Source organism: Gadus macrocephalus, chromosome 5, assembly GCF_031168955.1.
Source record: "Gadus macrocephalus chromosome 5, ASM3116895v1".
Lineage (NCBI taxonomy): Eukaryota > Metazoa > Chordata > Actinopteri > Gadiformes > Gadidae > Gadus > Gadus macrocephalus.
The window spans coordinates 18,678,920-18,697,284 of record NC_082386.1 but is presented as its reverse complement, the minus strand read 5'-3'; the positions used below and the strand labels follow the sequence as shown (position 1 = coordinate 18,697,284).

Sequence of the window (18,365 nt, the reverse complement as noted above, 5' to 3'; positions counted from 1 at the left end):
GCTTCTGTACTTGAATCCACATATTTACATTAGTTGTAGGCAATAACTAACTATATTTGCATCCCAAACAAAGTTTTAAGTGACCCCATAAATATATATATTTTTTAAGTTTGTGAAATAAAATGCATAAATATATTAATTAATTCATTCATTAATTAATTAATTAATTAAAAGTATATCAAAGTTGCCAATTGCCTGGTGCATAGGCGCACAAAGATGAGTTGAGAGAGTCATTGAAACAGTATTTTTTTTTTTATATTAAAAAATGCCAGTAGTGGGAAAAAATTTCCACCAGCGGAAAATATATGTCAGAGGGTAAGCTACATTTAGCACCCTATGAGCCCAAACCCATCTACTACTGGAGCTGGTTTTGTATGCATGGAATATTATGTCGATACAATCAAGGATTCTAGTTTTCAGCTTTGACCGTTTTATTGATTCGGGTTTTTGGGGCTTGGTTGCGAGGCGGTGGGTGGGGGGGGGGGGGGGGGGGGGTATGAGTGAGGAGGTGGGCTAGGGCTGAGGGAGGAGGTGGGACTGCGAATGGGGAGGTGGGATAAGGGGCGAGGGGTGCGATGGAGAGAGGGTATGGTAAGTCTGTGGTGTGCTCTGATGTCCAGTGTGCCTGGTCTGCAACCAACCGACGGCAAGATGGAAATGCAGTGGTGCCTTTTTCCTGCGGCGATTTTTCTGTTAAGCGTAGCCAACGGCGGGACCTTGGCGGACAGTGAAGCCCTTTCAAACGAACAATATAGCGCAGTGGGTAGCAGGCGTACCTCACTAACTTTGAACAGCACTGCATCCCCCACAGTGACCTATCCCACCAGCTCTCCACGCACTTTGCGGACACCGCTGCAGACCACAGCTCCTCCCGACCCGCAGACGACCACCAGCTCCCGGGGAAAACCGCAGAAGAGGAGACGGAAGGAGAGGAAATCGAAGGAGGAGAACTCCGAGGAAGACGTTGGACACGAGAAGAGCAAGGCTGGCGCTGCCACAAAGGGATTGGGTATTGATTTCATGTTTTTTTATTTCACTTGTTGATTATGCAGGAATATGGATAGAAATATGAAGCAATAGCGAAATATTACGCATTGTTTTAGGTTATATATTCTAATGCTCTATGTTCTGCATAAACTACCTGTAAACGTTTGAATGCACTTCAAACATGTTTTGTGTTGGTCATGAGAAGCATACTTAAGCATCCTTTGAAATACTTAAATAATAACTTCATCATATCAATTTAAAACATAATTTATGGGTTATACTTTATGATTTATTTAGATTTTATGATTATTAGATATGCAACTACATAGGCCTGCTACTTTTAAGATAAGTTACCAACAGAAAGAAAGAAAGAAAGAAAGAAAGAAAGAAAGAAAGAAAGAAAGAAAGAAAGAAAGAAAGAAAGAAAGAAAAACTATGCTTCTCTTATTTTCAAGCCACCCGCTGCGGTTTAAACAGGCTCTCTGATGAGTTTAATGGTCCTTTAAACCGCGAAGTCTCTGTTCTCTTTCGGCCGAGTTCTCTGCTGCTGGACTTGACGTTCCAGACTCGCCTCTGGCTGGGTGTCAAGTTACACACACAGCGCACACTGCATCTACATATCCACAGTCAGCCCTCTACACTCCTTCCAGATGTGGAGGGGTCGGAGGGAGGGGGGTGAGGGGGAGAGGGTAGGGGGTCTCCGAACCTCCCGGGAACTGACACGGAACATTAGAGTTATTTTTGTGTGTGTGAGTGTGTGTGTGCGGTGTTTGTGCGCATGTGAAGGAGGGAGGGAGCAAGGGAGAGAGGGAGGGAGGGAGGGAGGGAGGGAGGGAGGGAGGGAGGTAGCAAGGGAGAGAGAGAGGGAGGGAGGGAGGGAGGGAGGGAGGGAGGGAGGGTGAACAATTGATTTGAAATACCACAAGATAATATTCCAACACAATATTTTCTAGAGAAAACTCAAAAGTGGAGAAAACGCCTCTGGATTAATCTCTCTGCCAGGAAGACATACAATAAACACATCTAAACAGCACAGACAACATACACAACATCTATACACAACATACACAACATACACACAAAATACACACATGTACACAACCTAAAATCACCTTTACACACAACATTAAGGCTACACATCTACACAATATACAGTATACACATAACATTAACAACATGTACACAAAACATGCACACACAAAGTACACATCTACACAAGATCTACACACAACAAACACAACATCTACGTGGCATACACACCATCTAAACACAACATACACTACTTGCACACCATCAGACGTGGGAATGCATGCAAATAAGAATTCAACTGTCCTATGTTGCAATTGCTGATAAAACATCTTGGATTCACGCACAACATCAACACAACATTTGCACACATTACACAACACACAGAAAACATCCCCACACAACCTCTCCAACCCACCACCTCCCCCCAACCAGACCTCCACCCAGACCCCCACCCGGGCCTCCACCCAGACCTCCACCAAGACCTCCACCCAGACGTCCAGGCCTCCACCCAGACCTGCACCCAGGCCTCCACCCAGACCCCCACCCAGGCCTTCACCCAGACCTCCATCCAGACCTCCACCCAGATCTCCACCCAGACCTCCACCAAGACCTCCACCCAGACCTCCACCCACACCCCCACCCAGACCTCCACCCAGACCTCAACCTAGACCTCCACCCAGACCTCCACCCAGACCCCCACCCAGACCTCCATCCAGACCTCCACCCAGATCTCCACCCAGACCTCCACCAAGACCTCCACCCAGACCTCCACCCACACCCCCACCCAGACCTCCACCCAGACCTCAACCTAGACCTCCACCCAGACCTCAACCCAGACCTCCACCCAGACCTCCACCCAGGCCTCCAGAGGAGGGGTGCGTCCTCATGCTTGTGTCCCCTTGCAGAGTGTCCTCCGCTGGGCCTGGAGTCTCTGCGTGTGGACGACAACAAGCTGCGGGCCTCCTCCGTCCAGAGGCCGGGCCTGGGGGCCCACAGGGGCCGGCTCAACATCCAGGTCAGGGCTCAGGAACCAGGGACCCAGTCCGAGGGAGGCACGCGTGGGAGGGTGGTGTATTCAGTGTTAGAGGTGGAGGGTGGTGTATTCAGTGTTAGAGGTGGAGGGTGGTGTATTCAGTGTTAGAGGTGGAGGGTGGTGTATACAGTGTTAGAGGTGTAGGATGGTGTATTTAGTGGCGGAGGGTGGTGTATTTAGTGGCGGAGGGTGGTGTATTTAGTTGTGGAGGGTGGTGTATTTAGTGGCGGAGGGTGGTGTATTTAGTTGTGGAGGGTGGTGTATTCAGTGTTAGGGGTGGAGGCTGGTGTATTCAGTGGTGGAGGGTGGTGTATTTAGAGGTGGAGGGTGGTGTATTCAGTGTTAGGGGTGGAGGCTGGTGTATTCAGTGGTGGAGGGTGGTGTATTTAGAGGTTGAGGGTGGTGTATTCAGTGTTAGAGGTGGAGGCTGGTGTATTTAGTTTTAGATGTGTAGGATGGTGTATTTGGTGTTAGTGGTGGAGGGTGGTGTATTTAGTGGCGGAGGGTGGTGTAGTTAGTGTTAGAGGTGGAGGATGGTGTATTTAGTGTTAGAGGTGGAGGGTGGTGTATTTAGAGGTGGAGGATGGTGTATTTAGTGGTGGAGGATGGTGTATTTAGTGGTGGAGGATGGTGTATTTAGTGGTGGAGGATGGTGTATTTAGATGTGGAGGATGGTGTATTTAGTGGTGGAGGATGGTGTATTTAGTGGTGGAGGATGGTGTATTTAGATGTGGAGGATGGTGCATTTAGTGATGGAGGGTGGTGTATTTAGAGGTGGAGGATGGTGTATTTAGTGATGGAGGGTGGTGTATTTAGAGGTGGAGGATGGTGTATTTAGTGATGGAGGATGGTGTATGTAGATGTGGAGGATGGTGTATTATCTGGTGATAATCTTACTGATAATCATAAGATGTAATTATTGATTATGGGTGTGATGTCATTATTGATTATGCGTTTATCCATATTGATTATGGGTGTGATTTTATTACTGATTATCATTAGATGTCATTATTGATTATGGTTTTATTCATTATTGATTATGGGTGTGATGTCTGTATTGATAATAGGTTTATCCATTATTGATTATGGGTTTATGTATTATTGATTATGGGTTTATGTCTGATTTATTATGGGCTGTATTTGCAGTCGGGCATCGAGGAGGGCGACCTGTACGACGGGGCGTGGTGCGCTCAGCATCAGGACCGGCTGCAGTGGCTGGAGATGGACGCGGTCGAGATGACCCTCTTCACCGCCGTCATCCTCCAGGGTCGCAGCTCCGTCTGGAGGTCAGCCGACCTCCTCCCCCTCCGCCTCCTCCTCCTCCTCCTCCTTCTCCTCGCCCTCTCCCACATCCTCCTCCCAAATCCCCCGTCCTCCACCTCCCCCCCATCTCAGTGAGACTGGAAATTGAAATAGAAAAATGCTTGGGAAGGAGGCATTTTAAATCGTTGTTAAGCAATATTCACCCTGGCGTTGAAGGGGATTTTAGATTTGTCACGCCATCTCATCACGATACATTTATAAACATTAGTGTGACTAATCCTGCTCTGTCACAATAACAGGAATCTGATCAAACAGGCTTTCAGTGAATCGCGTTACTCTGTTTGAAATCCCTTATTAAGGGAGGGAGGGTCATCAAACATTTACTTGGCGTTGTTTAAACTCAAGCGTCCACCACAGACGATAACTCTCTCTAATGACCAACACTTCCCGCTAGCCTAATATTCGCTTGTGGGTTCATTCTGTTTGACCCCATCCCTGTTTGACCACTCTGTTGGACCCCGTCCCGGTGTGTTCTCTCTGTTTGACCCCGTCCCGTTGTGTTCTCTCTGTTTGACCTCTGTTGGACCCCGTCCCGGTGTGTTCTCTCGGTTTGACCTCTGTTTGACCCCGTCCCGGTGTGTTCTCTCTGTTTGACCTCTGTTTGACCCCGTCCCGTTGTGTTCTCTCTGTTTGACCCCTGTTGGACCCCGTCCCGGTGTGTTCTCTCGGTTTGACCTCTGTTGGACCCCGTCCCGGTGTGTTCTCTCGGTTTGACCTCTGTTTGACCCTGTCCCGGTGTGTGCTCTCAGTTTGACCCCGTCCCGGTGTGTTATCTCGGTTTGACCTCTGTTTGACCCCGTGCTGGTCTCCTCTAGCTGGGACTGGGTGGAGACCTACAAGGTTCAGCTGAGCAACGACTCGATCCACTGGGTGCCCTGCATGAACGGATCCCAGGAGATGGTGAGTCCAGCCGTGGAGATCTTAAAGGGGGGCTCATCGGTGCAATGATGAAATGTGGCAGACGCTTTTATCTATTTATTTAAGTACATAAGTACATTTGTAAGAAGGAAGAGAAACAATATATGGCTGTCGGTACAGAAAGGATGTTCATAGAACCAAGTGCCAAGCACTAACAATTGTGAGGTTAACCCTACGTCAAAGGTCTCACAGGAGACCTCCAGCGTCGATCTGACCCCCATGGCTGCCCCACCTCCAGGTGTTCGAGGGGAACCGGGACCAGTACACGCCAGTGCTGGGCGCCCTGGCGACCCCCACCGTGGCCCGCTACCTCCGCATCAACCCCCAGACCTGGTTCATCAACGGCACCGTCTGCCTCCGGGCTGAGATCCTGGGCTGCAGGGTTCCCGGTACGCGGCGACCAGGAACATCTCTCCTTTTGTGGAAGACACGTTTTTTTTGTTGATGATCCTGGGAGATAAGGGTGTTTCAGGGCCCATGAAATGGAACTCACGGGATTAGTGTTCAATCGCTCCATTTGAATGATTAGTTCTGAATTGAGTTGAGTGGTCCACAAAAGTTTTACGCTGAGGGACCTTTTTTACACATTTCGTCCAAAAAATATGTTGGGTTAAAAAGTGTACATTGGAACACAGTAGGAGAACTCATCTGGACATTACGGACTTCTACAATGTCTACTAAGTTCTCGCCGATCAGTTCCTGACACGAATCCTTCCGATCATCTAGTCCAGGAGGTCTGGAGCCAAAATAATCCTGACTAAAGTGGTTCTGACTGGTTCTCACCGGTTCTGACCGGTTCTGTCCGGTTCTGACCGGTTCCCCCCTTCTTCTCGTAGGTCGGTCTGAAGGCCAGCGCCACGAGGCAGACTCCGGTTCCAAGGACGGTCTTGACTTCAGACATCACAACTACATGGAGATGAGGAAGGTAAGCATCACGCTCCCGCTAAACCTAGCTAAAACATCTTTGCTAACGACCCCAACTGAAACCGACTCTCTCCCGATCCTCCAGCTGATGAGGGAGGTGAGCCAGCAGTGTCCGGACATCACGCGGATCTACACCATCGGGAAGAGCTACAACGGCCTCAAGCTCTACGTCATGGAGATCTCAGACAACCCGGGGAAACACGAGTTGGGTGAGGAGAAACTGCCCAGTCTTCCTCAGAGGTCTCACAAGGAACCTGTACCTGGTGCCTTTATCTCTTCACTTGGAATTCTCCTAAATCACATTCTGGGTCATGTTTCTGATTCCCATTTTGTGTTAGGGGACTTGTTAACCGAAACAGACATCTTGGTTCCCTCTTCGTCCATCTTGTTTCAGTCTTGGCTCGATCTTGGTTCTTAACAGCCATCTTGGCTCCATCTTGGTTCCCTCTTGGTTCAATCTTGGCTCGATCTTGGTTCTTAACAGCCATCTTGGCTCCAACTTGGTTCCCTCTTGGTTCTATATTGGTTCTATCCTGGCTCCAGCTAGTGTCAAGAACCACGATGGAACCAAGATGGCTGTTAAGAACCAAGATGTCCGCCCCGTGAATAAATAGAACTGGGGTCTGTAATGACTCACCACTGTTTTGTTTGACGTATGGAGTCGTTGGAATCGTAAACCAAGCCTAGAGCACACAACACTCACCAGTGTATACACGCAGAGACCCGAGTCCTGGCAGTGCTTCTGGAGAGGGGGGCACTCAGGGGCCTGTCCGGTCCGGTCCGGTCCCCCTTTAGCCTTCGTACTTTTTGTTTAAGACATGAGTTGCCGATAAGTCTCCCTGGGGTTGCGGGAAGGGAGAGACTGCCAGGCCCAGAGTAAACAGACAGATAAAGGCTCTCTCTGGGTCTCTTGTGAAAGTGAACGATTATCCCTTCCTGCTGAGGTCAGAGAGGCGGCCATGTTTGGTTTGGCTTGCAGTTTGCGTGACTTGGCCTGAATGCTGCAGACGCCAATGTTGCCAGATTGGGCCAGATTTCCGGGCCCAATCGGGCCAAATCTGGCAACGCTGGTGGACGCTCCCGCTCTGCCAACGCCTACGTATCGAGAGCAGCTAGCAAGCCGGTTGTACTTCAAGGATGTCGGGGAGAGACTGTTTCACAAGGACGGGCCTCTTTGCGGATGGCTGTACTGGGGCTGGGTGAATGGTTTGTTATTGTGATGATCAGAGTGATAATTGCCGTGATTTATGCCCTGTAAGGAATGGCAGTTTGGTTGAAAGAAATGTGTGGGACCTTCAAGTTTTCTGCCAGATTGTTTAGTTCTTAGAGTTAATGTTTCAGCTTTGACATTTCATTTGGTGGATTTAATCCCACATGTTATTTTTTGTTATCATTCCTAAATGATTGGGTCTCAAGGACCCGGAAAATCTACGGCAAATCTTACACCAAAAGTAAACAGCAAATCTTACTTACTGCCAAGATACTGCTGTTGAAATTCAACTTTATATAACTAGTATTAATATATACTATATATTTATTTTGTTTATTCATGTGAAACACAAACCTTTCCCTTCAGCTGCGCCTGCTGTTTAGTTCCAGAAGTTTCCTTTCTTGTTTGAATTGTTTATTGAATGAGTCCATTCAACACATACATAATCATGGTTAGTTGATGTTTCCTGTGTGACTGGATAAACACTACGAATCTCCAAATCAGTGCCAAAGAGTTGAAGCATGTTTTAGTTTGCACTGCAAGAGATGCACAGCTACATCACATGTTGTAACTAATGTAATGTCCTCCCTCGTATTATAGTATTTAATTTAATCTTATCTCTAATAAAATGTCATCATACTGAATTTAAATTTCTAATTTAATAGTACTTAATTTAAGTTTAACTTTATTTGATCTAATCCAATTTTCTATCTATCTCTATTATCGAATATTAGTACCTAATTAAACATCATCAAATCAAATCTGTTATCGAATATATTTGAGTACCTAATTCAATCGAATCAAATATATTTGAGTACCTAATTGAATGTAATCCAATCTCTAACGGAACATTATAATACCTAATTTAACCAAATCTAATCTGTAATCAGATATAGTATTTGAGTACCTAACGTAATGTAATGTAATCCGCTGTATGACCTGTAACCTAATCCAAGTGTCCTCCGGGTGCAGGGGAGCCGGAGTTCCGCTACATCGCCAACATGCACGGGAACGAGGTCCTTGGCCGGGAGCTGCTGCTCAACCTCATGCAGTACATGTGTCGCGAGTACAAGCGCGGCAACCAGCGAATCGTACGGCTCGTCACCGAGACCAGGATCCACCTGCTGCCCTCCATGAACCCCGACGGCTACGAGACCGCCTATGAGAAGGTAGGCTCCTCCCACACCTAGCGCCTTCTAAGCCTTAAGCCCCTCCCACCCAGTCACCTCCCATCGAAACCCCCTCCCACTATCTAGCCCCTCCCACTGTAGGCTCCTCCCACCTCCGACTCTTTCCAAATCTCTAGTTACATCTGCTTGAGGCTCCTCCCCCCTAAACTCCTCCCCGGACGTCTCATTTCATACGCCCTCCCCTCTTTAAGGTCCTAATCAACCCCACTTTCCCAACATTAAAGGGCCTCTATTTACCACAAGGTAAGAGTCTGGTTAGCAATGACGAGCTATTTAAAAAAAAACTGCTCCGACTGGGGGTAAATAGGGGCCCTTTTAGCTTAAAGCTAAAGTTCCATAGGCTTGATGCTCCTCCCCCCTATAAGCTCCTCCCATTATATCGATATTTTCAAACTAAAAGCCCTTCCCTCTTAAAAACCCAAACCCAAATCTCAAGAACCTCACACAGTGTAAGCCCCTCCCCGTGGACTGCCTGCCCCGCCCCCTGTGTGGTTCAGAACCCTGAACATCTCTGTCCCCGGGTCTGGGGGGCGTTGCAGGGCTCGGAGCTGTCGGGCTGGGCCCTCGGCCGCTACAGCGTGGAGGGCATCGACCTGAACCACAACTTCCCGGACCTGAACAACATCCTGTGGGACGCTCAGGAGGTGGCCGCGTGGGGGAAGACCAAAGTACCCAACCACTACGTCCCCATCCCGGAGTACTACACCAAGGAGGAGGCCATGGTAGGTTCTGGGTTTGATTCCCAGTGTCCACAGTCTACCGGTTCTACCATGCCCTTGAGCAAGCTGCCCCCTAACCCCCTACCGGCTCCTCAACGATGCGTATCTGAGAGAGATTCCCTACGAGTCACTCTGGATTGAAGTGTCCACTAAATGACTAAACAGCAGAACTTTAGTAGGTCCGCCTGTAGGACCTCCTAACCATAACCTAACCCCTGACCCTAACCCTAACACTAGACCGAAACCCACTATGAGAATGAACCAACTCTCAAGCCTCACAATATAACCTCACCCTAACCTCTAACCCCCCCAAAAAAACGACTAACTACCCTAAACCTTAACCTAACCCTAAAATGAAACCAACCAAACCTCGAACCCCAAAGACTAAACCCTGTGTCCAATTTGTGTGGGTGTTGGTGTGGCTGTAGGAACGTGTGTTTGTCTGTGTGTCTGTGTGTGTGTGTGTGTGCGGCTGTGTGTGTATGTGTAAGCTAATCAAATGTGTGTTTGTCTGTATGTGTGTGTGTGTGTGTGTATGTGTGTGTGTGTTTGTGTGTAGGTGTTTGTGTGTGTGTATGTGTTTAAGGCAGGAACGTGTGTCTGTGTGTGTGTGTGTGTGTGTGTTTGTGTGGGGTTTTGTGTGTTTGTTCTAGGACAGGAAGTACTGTCCCGAATAAAGCCGCTGACTAGGGAAAACAAAGGATGCTGCCCGGAAAACAGGATGATCCAAGACATTACCATTCAGCTAACCCCGAACATCTGCTGGCGTCTCAGAGACACAGACGAGACACAACGTGAATCCAGACGGTCCAACACAAGTTTTTTTTATGTGTTTTCCACGTAAATGTATCTCTTGAGCTTCTCGTCACCCTGAGTCATCCAGAGCCAGAGCCAGAGAACAGCTTCAGGCAGACTGGTGCTATCTCGGCATCTTCTAAGATAACCATCGGCTTGTTTGTAACTGAGGCTCATATCAGAACGATGACTGGACCCTTATCCGTCCATCCCGGCAGAACTTACCCATAAACTCTGACATAGCGTGAACATCTGTAACCTAAAAACTGAGCTTACCATCTCTATCCTAGTAGTACCGTAACTAACCATCTCCAAGCTAATAACTAAACTAACCATCTCCAAGCTAATAACTAAACTAACCATCTCCAAGCAAATAACTAGAGTAACCATCTCTAACCTAGTACCTAAAAATAACCATATCTAACCTGGTACTCACCTATCCATCTCTAACCTAGTACTTAACTAACCATCTCTTACCTACTACCTGAACTTAACTATAAAATATGTGTCTTACACTTTACACGCGTTGTTTCAATGCATGTGATAAAACCCTAATATTCTACCCCACCTCCACCACCCTCCACCCCCAGGTGGCGCCAGAGACGCGGGCGGTCATCAGCTGGATGCAGGACATCCCCTTCGTGCTGAGCGCCAGCCTCCACGGCGGGGAGCTGGTGGTGGTGTACCCGCACGACTGCACCAAGGACTGGGCGCCCAAGGAGTACACGGCCAGCCCGGACGACAGCTTCTTCCGCTGGCTGGCGACCGTCTACGCCTCCACCAACCTGGCCATGCTGAACCCCGACCGCCGCATGTGCCACGTGGACGACTTCCAGCGCACGCGCAACATCGTCAACGGCGGCGCCTGGCACACCGTCCCCGGCAGTGAGTGTCGCCGCGGCGACCGGCGTCGTCGGCCGATCTGTTCGGTGACCCTCCGATGTAGATTTCCGATTGTCCATCGCGGGCGATCACTTTACCGTCTTTCTGAACCGCACTCGTCGGAACTCACTGTAGACACTGCAGCATTGCACCGTTTTTTAAGGCTACTGCGGTTACTATGGGAATGGAAGATACTGAAGCTACCATAGCTACTGGGGTAACTATGGAAACTAGTCGGTCGCTGTAGAAACTAGTTGTCGTTAGTGGTAGTGGTGGTGTTGCGGTAGCGACTGACGTGTATGTGTGTGGTCCAGTATCCCAGTGTGCGGTCAGGTACGACGACGCAAGTCGGTGACTGCAGAGACTAGCCGTCGCTAGTTGCGTGGGCGTCCTCCTGGTTGCCGTAGCGACTGACTATGGGTGTGGTCTCGTTGTGTGCGGTCAGGTATGGGCGACTTCAGCTACTTCCACACCAACTGCTTCGAGGTGACGGTGGAGCTGTCCTGTGACAAGTACCCTCACGTCAGCGAGCTGCCCCAGGAGTGGGAGAACAACAAGGAGTCCCTGCTGATCTACATGGAGCAGGTGGGTGGCCCTGGTTAGTACCCTGCTGGTTAGTACCATGCTGGTTAGTACCATCCTGGTCTACGTGGAGCAGGTGAGTGGCCCTGGTTAGTACCCTGGTAGTTAGTACCATGCTGGTTAGTACCATCCTGGTCTACATGGAGCAGGTGAGTGGCCCTGGTTAGAAGCCTGCTAGTTAGTACCCTGCCTGCTGGTGTACATGGAGCAGGTGGGTGGCCCTAGTCAGTACCCTGCTAGTTAGTAGTCTGCTAATGAGTACCCTGCTGGTGTACATGGAGCAGGTGGGTGGCCCTAGTTAGTACCCTGCTAGTTAGTACCCTGCTAGTTAGTACCCTGCTAGTTAGTACCCTGCTGGTGTACATGGAGCAGGTCGGTGGCCCTGGTTAGTACCCTGCTAGTTAGTAGTCTGCTAATGAGTACCCTGCTGGTGTACATGGAGCAGGTGGGTGTCCCTGGTTAATACCATGCTAGTTAGTACCCTAATAGTTAGTACCCTGCTAGTTAGTACCCTGCCGGTGTACATGGAGCAGGTGCGTGGCCCTGGCTAGCACCCTGCTAGTTTGTAGCCGGCTAGTGAATAACCTGCTAGTGAGTGCCCTGCAGGTCCACATGGAGCAGGTCAGTGATCCTGGTTAGCAGCCTTCTAGTTAGGAAGTTTCCTCTCAAAAGTATTGAAAGATGCAAGAGGAGCCGACCAATCAGCCGGTAGTGAAGTCCCCCCTGCGTTCCCCCAGGTCCACCGAGGGATTAAGGGCGTGGTCAGGGACAAGATGACCAGGAGGGGCCTGGCAGACGCCATCATCAAGGTGGAGGACCACGACCACGACATCCGCACAGGTAAACCCCCCCCCCCCCCCCCCCCCACCCCAACACACGGACACCAGAGAACAGGCCGCACGGCGTCGGCCCAGACATGTCAAGTCCAATTCGGAGGAAACACCTCAACTAAATCCAAGGCACGTTCAGTCATTAATACGAGGAATCGAGTTCTTGTTTGTGAGTAGCTGCACATGAGGCTAAACTTGCGCTCTGCCTGCTTTAGGCTTTAGGTTGGAGGAAAGGTAAAGGAATACATGTGCCACTGCACACTAGACGTGTACATGATCCAATACAATACAGTCGGTGGCAAACTCGCCCCTCCAATGCAATACAGTCCGTGGCTAACTGGAACGTTTTCCATGCCTGATGTTTAAAAGCATCTGGTGCTGAAAGCAGTCCTCGGAAAGGTTCACCACAGGACCGTCTCCGTCCAGCAGAAGCTTTTCCACTGTTCTTCAACGCACATGACTCAGCATGTCCGTCCCAGGTGGCGCCCCGGTGGCTAGGGTTCTTACCGTTCAGGCACAGTCCTATTCGCCGCGACCCCGGGTTCGATTCCTGCCCGTGGTCCATTGCTTTATGTCCTCCCCTTTATCTCCCATACCGTCCAGTCTATCTCACTCTATGATAAAGCAGATAAAAAATGCAAACAAAAAGTCCGTCCCTCTCTCCATCTTTCCCGTCACTCCCATCTGTCTGTCCATCCTCCCCAGCGGCGGACGGGGACTACTGGCGCCTGTTGAACCCGGGCGAGTACCGGGTGGTGGCGTGGGCCGAGGGATACCTCCCCGCCGCCCGCAGCTGCCGCGTGGGCATGGAGGCGCGGGCCACGCCCTGCGACTTCCACCTGGTCAAGACGCCGCTCCAGAGGCTGAAGGACATCCGAGCCAAGGGCGGGAAGGTCCCGCAGGACCTCCAGCTGAGGCTTCGCGCCCTGCGGCTCCGCAAGCTGCGCGTCACCACTAAGGTCCTCAACCAGCGGCGGGAGAAGCAGCAGCAGCAGCAGAGGAGGAGGGCGTGAGGAGGAGGGAGGAGTGAGGAGGGAGGAGGAGGAGGGAGGAAGAGTGAGGAGGAGGAGGAAGAGTGAGGAGGAGGAGGAGGGAGGAGGGAGGAGTGAGGAGGAGGAGGGAGTGAGGAGGGAGGAGTGAGGAGGAGGGAGGAGTGAGGAGGAGTGAGGAGGGAGGCGTGAGGAGGAGGCAGGAGGGAGGAGGGAGGAGGAGGAGGAGGGAGGCGTGAGGAAGGAGGAGGAGGAGGATTGAGCAGGGGTGAGGGGGAGGACGACTAGGAGTGAGGAGGAGAAGGAGTGAGGAGGAGGAAGAGGAGGAGAGACAGGCAATTGAAGACGTTGGAAAGGACTTAAAGAACTGGAGCTTTTTCATGGATTCAAATTAAGTAATGAACAGCCACTGAATTATATAAACACACCAAGAACAGGGGATGTGTGGTTCAAAAAATTGTGTTGATTAATATTTTATTAATGTTGTGGTGTTTTCTGTTTGGTTCTTAGTCCGCTACGGCGCTCCGTGGCTTTTATTGTGAAAAGATTGCTATTAGTGAAGAGATTTATCTGAGGGGATCAGAGAATATGTCGGCAGCTGGTCTGATGGGGGACGTATTTCCTAACATGATGCATTTTTCATAAATGTTTTGTTTTTTCAATCTGTATTCTTGTGAATATTGTCCGGGAGTTTTTCAGGGATGGTTGCTTAAAGGTAAAATTGAGATGTTGAATGTCCCGTTATTTATCTCTGGGTGATTTGCTGCGCTCTAGTGGTCGTTGTGAGGTGTCGCGTCGCGCATGGGTCATTCAATCACAACGAAATAGTGCAAACAAGTTACCTTTTATTATCATAATAACGAGTACCATAATAGTATCAACCTTGACAACACTGGGTGTTTAACATATTTCTTTTACACACGACATACTGTGGTCAGGTAAGACAAACCAGCCCTGAAAAAAACAACAATTTCAATTTCCACCAACTGAAAACAACAAACAGACAGACAACAAAATCTAAAACTCCGGTTTTGTCGTTTCTCTTAGTGGATTAAAAGCAGGGTTAAATATTGAACAACTTTTGAGCTCCATTTAAAATGATGTTTTAGTCTGTCTCTCATCTGTAAACCAAATGGACTACAAGAGGGAATCTGATTCTCTAAGAGGTAAAGCTAAATTGTTTTAGAGGGAGGGAAGGCATTTTGTGGTCTTTTGAATTAGAATTCCAGGAACCAAATGTAACCCAACCATCGCTTTAATACAATCATTCCCTTTAAATTCACTTTTGTCAGAGATCTCAGATTCAGATGGTGAAATGTGACCGGACACCAACACTGTCCAAGACACGAGGTTCATGAATGACAGGACATCAACACTGTCGCGGGTTCGGCGCCTGAAAAACGTGAGGAATCGCCTTCGTCTGAACAAGAAGAAGTTATAAAGTACGGAAAAGCTGGTGTGCATAGTAGTAGAATAAACTCTGTTCTAGGTGATGTTTATACAACAGTACTATACCATCTACTACGTAGCGTCGTTACGGTTGTTATATATAACCCAGGCGTCTGCTCCGAGCCAATGGGAACGTTAACCGGAGCGTTCATTAGTTCTGCTCCAGGCGGTCACCGACAGGCGTGAGGTCCACGGGCCGCTCCGAGAGCCTTTGTGACATCCCAAGCGGGAGAGAGCGTCCGTCCGGGCCGGGGTCCTGATTGCACTGCGCCCCCCGTTTGCGACCTCACAAGCTGGATAACACATGTGCGTCTGTGTGCGGGAGAATAACAAGTATTTCCAGGAAACAGTGAAACGCTCCTTTTAAAGTGACGAAAGAGGTGATAGGAGGAGAGGTCATAGAGGGCGGAGGGGGAATATAAAGTCTCATTAGGACAAAACAGCAGCCCAGCCGTGGGAACTACACCAGACGAGAAGGGTTTCCAATAAGAAAACATTCACAGACAGTGCGGGTGGGCTAGGAGAACGCAGCCTGCAGACAGCGCAGGGTTCAGATAGGTGAGGACAAGAGGGAAAGGCGAAGCAAGGCGAATTCAGATGGTATAAGCAGAAGAACAGCACCAGCTAGTGGCGGGATAGGGCAGAGCAACGCAATAACGGCAGAAGGGACTTTTAAGACAACAGGAAAAATACAAACACATACATTTCCTCTCCTCCACCATCGCTCTCCTCTCTCTGTGGTTCCGCTCGGTTTCTTCCAAGATTGTCCCGCAATGTCAAGTTCGGTCGATAGTTAATAAACAATGTGTAAATGAGCTACCTCTATAGATACTGGCTACTGGACTAACAGCCAACTGAACGTTTAGAATGGAAGCCGATGGGACTCCATAGAGTGAGATACTGTGTCGTCTAAGTACGTTTCTCCAGGTTCTTGTCAAGTTGTCCATAAGTCCACCATGGGCATGTTGGTTCAAGCTCCTCCCATATTTTTGACAATTTAAACGCCTTTTTAAAATGTATTTTATAAACGCTTCCATCCCCTGGTTATATTCCAGTCCTTCACTCCTACCGCTAAACAGACACGTCTATGTTACTTATAAAGGCTCCAATACAATGCTGTAGTCCAGCCGACCCTGGGAGTTGTAGTCCTTTCACTCCTACCTCTAAACAGACACGTCAATGTTACTTAAAAACCCTCCAATACAATCCTGTAGTCCAACCGACCGTGGGAGTTGTAGTCCGTTTCCATGACTCTAAAGCGCCAACAAGTCAGTCGCCCGCGGTTTCTACCAGCGGTGGCCCACCGTCAGACTTTGTTTCCCGCGTCCAGACGTGCCAACCGACGCTAGCAACTGATCCCGCGACGCTCGATTCAAACCAACCTCAAAAAAGTTACATTTTCAAACATCGCCGACACCCGATTCAAAAACACTATACTGGGCGCCCCCTTCTCTGAGAAAGCACCGCAGCTATGCTTTCTCACAGTAGGGGGCGCTCATAAGGGGCCCTCAGTCATTAGCCGCCGCTGTCACTAGCCACCGCTGAGGCTAGCCGTACCCGCCGACATCGCTAGCCGCCGCCGCCACCACCGTCGCTAGCCGCCATTAGCCGCAGCCCCCGTGGCTAGCCGTTGCCACCACTAGCCGCCGTCGCTAGCCACCGCCTCTAGCCTTCGCCGCCGCCGCTAGCCGCCGCCAGCCATCGTCACCGTTGCTAGCCGCCGCTGCAACTAGCTGCCGCCGCCGTCGTCGCTAGCTGTCTCCCACACTAGCCGTCGCTAGCTGCCGCCGCCACTAGCCGTCGCTAGCTGCCGCCGCCACTAGCCGTCGCTAGCCGCCGCCATCGCCCCTAGCCGCTAGCCGCCGCTAGAACCGGGGCTGGTAGAGGCAGACGCGGCCGCTGAGGCAGCCCGAGGCCAGCTGGCAGTGGGTGGGGGAGAACTTGGTGGTGAGCACCACGTCGCTGTGGGAGTACACCGAGCGCACCTCCCGCAGCACCGACGTGCGCACCGGCACCGAGTCCGACAGCTCGCCGCAGCGGCCGTCGAAGGCCAGCAGGCGCACGCCGTAGCCGTACGGCGAGCAGATGAGCCGGCCGTCGGGGCTGAAGCACAGCTCCTTGATGTAGCCCCGCCCCACGTTGGCCTCCTCGATGTAGTGGGTGAGGCGCAGCGAGCAGCGCGGGGAGGCGGGGGGCCGCGTGGCCGGCCCGTCCTGGAACTCGTACACGCACGTCCACTGGGGGGGGGGGGGGGGGGGGGAAGGGAGAAAGAGTGCAGAGAGAGAGAGACGTTGTATTTATACATTCATAAGGAGCCGCGGTGAACCCAGCCTGCAGCTTCCTTAGCCTGCTCCGTCCCTTAGCCTGCTCCGTCCCTAAGCCTGCTCCGTCCCTAAGCCTGCTCCGTCTCTAAGCCTGCTCCGTCCCCTTAGCACCGCCTCCCCCCGCCTGCCCTGGGAGTTACCCTGAAGGGGCGGGGAGGGTTTGCTCACAGGTCCCGGTCCTCTAATTACACCGGCCCCTCCGGTCCCCTGGTCCGGGTACCGCTGTGCGCTCCCAGCCGGCGGGGGAGCTCCGTGGGTCTCCGGGTCGCCGTCCAGAATGGGGAGGGCTGTGAGCAGTGAGCAGAGTACAGACTCACGCCTCGAGAGCTGGAGCACACACACACACACACACACACACACACACACACACACACACACACACTTCTGCCTGTGTGTGTGCTGGTGGAGCTGGGGGTGGGGGGGGCGAGGTGGTGCTGGAGGGGGGGCGGGCTCACCTCCTGGTCGTCCATGTTGCTGGAGCAGCGGATGAGGGTGGCCCAGCCCTTGGGGTGCAGCTGCAGGGAGGTGATGCAGTTGCCCCGGTCCTTCTCCCCCGGGATCTCCGGGGTCAGCACCTCCAGGCTGTTCCTGGGGGACAGGCCTGGGGGGCAGGAAGTGACATCGTGAGAGGGGAGGTGGCATCATGAGAGGGCGGAAGTGACATCAGGAAAGGGGAGGAGACATCATGAGAAATGAGGGGACATCATGATAGGGTAGTGACATCATGAGAGGGGAGATGACTTCATGACGTGGGAGGTGACATCATTACTGGAGTTGACTTCATGAGAGGGGAGGTGACATCATGAGGGGGCGGAGACTTAATGAGAGGGGCGGAGACTTCATGAGAGGGGCGGAGACATCATTAGTGGGAGGAGACTTCATGAGAGGGGCGGAGACATCATTAGTGGGAGGAGACTTCATGAGAGGGGCGGAGACTTCATGAGAGGGGAGGTGACATCATGAGAGGGGCAGAGACTTCATGGGGGCATTCCGTCAGAGCAACGGCAATAATCAGCGTTAATAATATTGATTATCAATGATATTGATTATTAATACGAATTCTTATCAGTGATGTCTCTCTGACCTTCTCTGTGGGGGTGGAGCTTGCTGGAGTCGTTGCCGTGGCGAGAAGATCCACTGGCCCTCGAGGCAGACGTTCCTCCATCTGGGGGGGGGGGGAG

At 50.9% G+C, this 18,365-nt stretch overlaps 2 protein-coding genes across 2 annotated transcripts in view; one reads left to right on the top strand and one right to left on the bottom strand.

The window, feature by feature from the left end:
- The first annotated feature begins 552 nt into the window (after positions 1-552).
- cpxm1a (carboxypeptidase X (M14 family), member 1a) lies at positions 553-14,073 on the top strand. Its single transcript, XM_060051447.1, has 13 exons — positions 553-1,009; positions 2,922-3,031; positions 4,196-4,335; positions 5,188-5,272; positions 5,529-5,679; positions 6,127-6,215; positions 6,300-6,423; positions 8,397-8,593; positions 9,154-9,336; positions 10,719-11,013; positions 11,456-11,595; positions 12,330-12,432; positions 13,128-14,073. The coding sequence occupies exons 1-13, from the start codon at positions 589-591 to the stop codon at positions 13,433-13,435; spliced, it is 2,346 nt and encodes a 781-aa protein (XP_059907430.1). The 5' UTR covers positions 553-588; the 3' UTR covers positions 13,436-14,073.
- Positions 14,074-14,239: 166 nt separating this feature from the next.
- The window catches only part of wdr32 (WD repeat domain 32), a 7,141-nt gene continuing 3,015 nt past the window's right edge, over positions 14,240-18,365 (bottom strand). Inside the window, exons 5-7 of the mRNA XM_060051524.1 lie at positions 18,269-18,349; positions 17,640-17,785; positions 14,240-17,097 (exon numbers count right to left, since the gene is read on the bottom strand). Of these exons, the coding sequence (XP_059907507.1) occupies positions 16,726-17,097; positions 17,640-17,785; positions 18,269-18,349 (599 nt within the window). The 3' untranslated portion in view covers positions 14,240-16,725. The remainder of the gene's footprint in view (positions 17,098-17,639; positions 17,786-18,268; positions 18,350-18,365) is intronic.

Excerpts from the sequence above, each read along its gene's own strand:
- cpxm1a (XM_060051447.1), top strand. The coding sequence starts at position 589 with ATGGTAAGTCTGTGGTGTGCTCTGATGTCCAGTGTGCCTGGTCTGCAA. Across the intron at positions 5,273-5,528 it reads TGAACGGATCCCAGGAGATG|GTGTTCGAGGGGAACCGGGA; the intron begins GTGAGTCCAGCC and ends CCCCACCTCCAG. Across the intron at positions 11,014-11,455 it reads CTGGCACACCGTCCCCGGCA|GTATGGGCGACTTCAGCTAC; the intron begins GTGAGTGTCGCC and ends GTGTGCGGTCAG.